The 5,613-nt window shown below is 44.6% G+C and overlaps 1 protein-coding gene across 1 annotated transcript in view; it reads left to right on the plus strand.

Moving 5' to 3' along the window:
- Positions 1–4,964: 4,964 nt before the first annotated feature.
- Positions 4,965–5,613, plus strand: part of GADD45A (growth arrest and DNA damage inducible alpha) — a 3,364-nt gene continuing 2,715 nt past the window's right edge. The window contains exon 1 of the mRNA XM_024734649.1: positions 4,965–5,289. Coding sequence (XP_024590417.1) covers positions 5,246–5,289 — 44 coding nt within the window. The 5' untranslated portion in view covers positions 4,965–5,245. The remainder of the gene's footprint in view (positions 5,290–5,613) is intronic.

The following is a 5,613-nucleotide window of genomic DNA, read 5'->3' on the forward strand; positions in this document are numbered from 1 at the left end:
CCTTTGTCATTTTAAGTTTGAGATGCTTATTGTATATCAACACAAAGATGATGAGTAAACCTGAGATTCAGAAGAGATGACTGACCAGATTGGAAGTATATTTGGGAGTCATCAGCATATAAATATTTAAGGCCATGAGACTGGATGAAGTCACCAAGAGAGTGAGTGTAGATAGAGAAGAACTAAGCTGTTAAGAGTTAGGAAGAAGAGAACTTTACAATGAAGTAGATGGGTGAAAAGAATCACCTCTTCTATTTCAGAGATAGAAAATTTAGAAACCTGGTCAAGGTACCAGAACAAACTACAAAGGGCCAATTACCAACCCCAAACACCTATCTTTTTCACCTTTTTATTTTTTTTGCGGTATGCGGGCCTCTCACTGCTGCGGCCTCTCGCGTTGTGGAGCACAGGCTCCGGACGCGCAGGCTCAGCAGCCATGGCTCACAGGCCCAGCCGCTCCGCAGCATGTGGGATCTTCCAGGACCGGGGTACGAACCCATGTCCCCTGCATTGGCAGGCGGACTCTCAACCACTGTGCCACCAGGGAAGCCCTTTTTCACCTTTGATTAGCCCACCAAGAAGAGACATTCACAGAGAGAACATTCCTACAACAATAGAAACCTCCTGACACACACTTAACTCAGTGGGGAGGTGGGGAAATGGAGTGAGGGGGTCCTTGAAAAGTGCCCTAGTGAGTCTCTTTGTCTGACACCTCAACTAGCTGGCCCCTGCATGGCTGGTGAAATATGAACAGCTGATGGCAACACAAGGAGGTCAGCCTAAAGCTCAAAGCAACAACACGCAGCTATTGCCATGGATATTAATAGCTAAAGAAAATTTCCTTAGGGTAAGAAGTTATTGAACACACAACAAGATGGCATTAAGCGTATTGTATTAGGCCTTGATGCTATGAAACAAAGTACAAATAACAAATTACTTAGTGGCTTAAAACAACACTTACTTGGGCTTCCCTGGTGGCACAGTGGTTGAGAGTCCACCTGCCGATGCTAGGGGACACGGGTTCGTGCCCCGGTCTGGGAGGATCCCACATGCCGCGGAGCGGCTGGGCCCGTGAGCCATGGCCGCTGAGCCTGCGCATCCGGAGCCTGTGCTCCGCAGTGGGAGAGGCCACGACAGTGAGAGGCCCGTGTACTGCAAAAACAAACAAACAAACACTTATTTATTATCTCACAGTTTCTGCAGGTCAGATGTCTGGGAGTGGCTTAGTTGGGCTCTCTTCTCAGGGTCTCCAAGGCTAAAATCAGTGTTTCCCAGACTACATTCTCATCTGAGGGCTCGAGTGGGGAAGGATCTACTTCTAAGCTCCCTCAGGTTGTTGGTAAAATCCATTTCCTTGCAGCTTCATGGAGGTTGGCTTCTTCAAAACCAGCAATGGAGAAAGTCTCTGATGCTTCCAGTCTCTCTTCAGAGAAGGCCCTCTTTTAAAGGGCTCAACTGATTAGGTCAGGCCCACCAAGCCTAATCTCCCTTTTGATTAACTCAAAGTCAATGAAATAGGGGCCTTAATTACACCTGCAAAGTCCTTTTACCTTTGCCATAGAATGTAACATAATCATGCGTATGATAGCCCAAAACCATTACCAGAGTCTATTGGTTAAACACAAGGAATGGGTTCTGCCTATACTCAAAGAAGGAGGATTATACAGAGCTTAACACCTGGGGTTACAGATCATTGAGGCCATCTCAGAATGTGCTCACCAGATAGTCCAAGAAACTAAACGTTTAAGTTAAATTCCAAAATGGAAGTATTGATCCTAAGAAATGACACGTTTTTAGGTGTAAAGTCAATCTTGTCTGAATGATCTTCTCTGAGAAAAAAACGGAGGGAAATTTAGAGCCTGCCTTTAAAAACTAACTTCACCAGACTTACACAAAAGATACATCAGGAACCTTATGATCTTTAACAATAAAATATAATACAGTTCTAGATAGGTAGTTAGTACACCCGTCATAGACTAATTGATCTCCTTCAATGTGAACAATGATCTGTTTAATGCTGTAATAATAAGCATCATACTTCTTTCAGATGTTAAGGGATTGACTGATTTTTGAAAGAAAGAAAAGTTATCATTCTAAACTATAGAACCAGTAGTAGGAATATATGTATGATAATAGTGAAGAAAATATCAAAAAAGCCTTTTAATATGCAAAGCAGGTAGCAGTGCTAAAATAATTTAACAATTTCTGAGTACATGTTTTCATCTGATTTCCAAATATAACCATTTAGCATCCTTATAAATGTTACTAGAAGGTCATTCCAGTCCTGTGCAGTTGAAGTACCTGGAGTTACCGGGGATAGTTTTAAAAATGATTTTATATGCTGGAATTATTTTTTAAAATACAAATATATTAAAACACATGAAAAAAGTATATATACACATATATACTGATCTAGGGATATTCCTCTGATTTATCATTGGATACCATCCTCTCCTAGGACTAATAAGCACTTATGAAATGTATCATCTACGATCATCCTATTGTATAACTGCAATCTAGCTGTAGCTAAATTCAGCTTCTGCTTCCAGTTGGAAACACCAGCTTTGAAAATAATCACTGATGAAACCATCTAGGTAGACTCAGCAATGAGGCAAAATGGTGTAACATATCTGAGTCAGAAAGTATGACAAATGAATATTTTTGAATACTGGAAGGCTAGGCTTATCTCATAGGGAACAACCGAACAACACGTGAACAAATCACTTTCCCTATAGATCAAATATAGAATTCAGTATAATTTTCGAGTGAGGGACCAGGCCTATATTAAGAAGTAATCCTTTTATACTGCATTTTTACTGCATGTAGTTGACCTGGGTGGGGCATTATTAGGGCTGTGGTTCGTTTGAATTGGAATAACAATACACGGGTTCTACTGTCCTACAGTTTCTGTTCAGATGACCAAAGTCATGGGACTTTCAGCATAGCTGGCTGATGACAGTGCATACTATTTTGTCCCAAAATCCAGTTCAAGCATGGACATACCAATTAGATGGTAAGCACTTTAAAGGCAAAGGACCAGGAATTGTACCATTCTTGGTATATTGTAGGACATCAAAGAAGTTTTTTCTTTGAATTAAATTTAAATATGGAATACCTTAGAGAGAATTCAATCATGACACAGGACTGCAGGATTCGGAGATCTTTTTGTTCAACCCTCAGATTCTGTTTAACTCAGTGAACACTGACTGTGCTTCTACTAAATGCAGAAATGGTGCTACGTGCCAAGAACACCAAGTTGATGAAGTCACAGTCCCTGCTGTCAAGAAACTCACTCGATTCCCTAATTCATCGTCAGCTTGCTGTGATCACACTTCCTTCCAAAGAACTTCTAAGAAATACCTAGTGGATAGAACCTTGGAGTTCCACAGAACACAGTTCAACAATCTCCAAATGATGACTCAGGCCAGATTGCATAATTCAGGTTTTGTTTGCAAAGCTGACCGGGCTTCGGCATCTCCCTAAATTTCAATGTAAAGGAATTCTTTAACAAAGACACTACATGTTAGAATTTAAGATATAGATATGAAACATACCTTACACTCCTGGGTAAGTTATGCATTGACAAGCACCATTCCTTTACTCAAACCTTGTCCCTTGCTGACAACGCAGTTAGGGATTAAGTGCAAAATGGCAGCTCAAATAAATGAGCCAGAAAACTGACCTATCACTTTTCTTTTCCACTAAATTAAGATCAAGAGAGCTGGAGAATATTTTGTCTAGAATGATACAAACGTACGGGAGTTTGCAAAAACTCCCAGGTAGCTTAGCAAAAAATTACTTCTGTGACCTTTGTCTGTACAGTAACCTTAATAATGCAAGCATTGTTTTGAATGCAAGCATATGGGAGCATGTTTATCACTTTTGGTGACTTCAGTAGGTTTAACACATATTTTTGCATTTATTGCGTAAACTCATGAAACAAAGGAAAGAACTTTCAACCTATTCAGTGAAAGTCTATGCATTGAAGTTTGCTTTTCAAAAATGCATAACTACTGCTTTCTTTACGCCCACAAGTTGCCGTTATCGCAAAGCTGAAATTTTAGCATATGACTAAAAGGTCCGCTGCCGCTTCATGATTCAGCATCTAACATTAATAATTCACAGTGAGATCACAGGCCCCCTGTGGAAGGTAGTGACATACTTGCCTTATGAAAGGAAGCTGAGGGCATATTGAGAGCATTTTGAATTTAGATATGTAGCTTGTGTGGGTGTCAGACAATTGTCTCTTAGCTGGTGCCCTGCAGAATGATCCTCCTTCGGGAAAGGCTGTCTGAGAAAGGTGAACTGGGCTTGTAAGGCTAGGATACACACATGTGGTAACCAGCTCCTGGTGCACACGGTTTTCCAGAGTTACCCTGGGCAGGTGGGAAGCCTTTCTGCTTTCTGTGGAAGAGATCCCAACTTGGTTCCCTGCCACCACCAAACACAAATGTGTTGATTTTTCTTTTTTTGAGCTCCCAACCCTTGCAACCTTCCAAAAATAAATCAAACCAGCCATCAGGGGACCGAAATAATACTACTACTAATAAGCAGCTTTGCCTAGACTTACATAAACAACACTTCTGAGGTAAACTTTGCCCCAGAGGTCTGCACACACTCTTTTTATGTAACCAGCTTATTAATAATTACTAGACTTGGGTGCATTAACCCTGAAAATAGATTTTAATAGCAGGCCCCCAAAACAAAAGACATGAAACGACAATTAAAAAAAAAATGTGCACCAACTAGAAAAACACTTGGCAGCCAGCTCCAGCCCAAGCTAAGACACCCTCCTCTCCTCGCACAAAGACCTCCTCTCCTACCCGCCCTGCCAGCAGAATGAGAGTAGGCTCGGGACCCCGCCCCCCATCCCCGCCCAAGCCGGGTTCCAGGAGCTGAGGTCAAATTGTCGGAGCAGGCTGATTTGCATAGCCCAATGGCTGCGCGCATGCAAATGAGGCGGGTGGTGGTTGGCTGGGGGTTGGCAGGATAACTCCGGCGAGGGGGGCCTTTGTCCTTCAGTGGCTGTGAGGCAGCTGCCGCGTCGCTATAGTGGACCGTGGCGAGGCGGGGGGCCGAGAGCCGGCGGGCGAGCGAGCGAGGGGGCAGGAGGGGCGGACGGCGTGGCGGCGGCGGGCGCTGGAGGAGCCTGAGAAGGAGTGCAGAAAGCAGGCACCCGCGCGCCCACGGTGGCAGGAGCAGCCCGCAAGCCGCTCTCTCTCTGTAGGGCACCTGCAGTTGCAATATGACTTTGGAGGAATTCTCGGCTGGAGAGCAGAAGACCGAAAGGCAAGTCAGCCGGAGCTTCTCCCTGAACTCTGCTTGCCCACTGCGCGCACCCCAGTGCTGCCGGGCTGTGCAAGGTTTGCGGGGAGCGAGCGGTTAAAAGTTTGCAGAGGGTACTTCCTATCCTGCCTTTCTTCCTCGGGACACTAGAGGCGTGCGTGGACAGAAAGAGCGTGCTCCCCACGCCGGTCGAGCCCCTCGATCCTTTGCAAAGGGCAGAAGTGACCGTCCCTGCCGGTGCGGCTCCTGCGGCCGGCAGCCTGTGGCTTCGCCCAGCGCCGGGGACTGGCAGTGCCCTCGGGAGAGGGTGGCGGGTGGCACTGCCGG

This window comes from Neophocaena asiaeorientalis, unplaced genomic scaffold, assembly GCF_003031525.2.
Source record: "Neophocaena asiaeorientalis asiaeorientalis breed wild unplaced genomic scaffold, Neophocaena_asiaeorientalis_V1.1 scaffold15, whole genome shotgun sequence".
In the NCBI taxonomy this organism is placed as follows: Eukaryota; Metazoa; Chordata; class Mammalia; order Artiodactyla; family Phocoenidae; genus Neophocaena; species Neophocaena asiaeorientalis.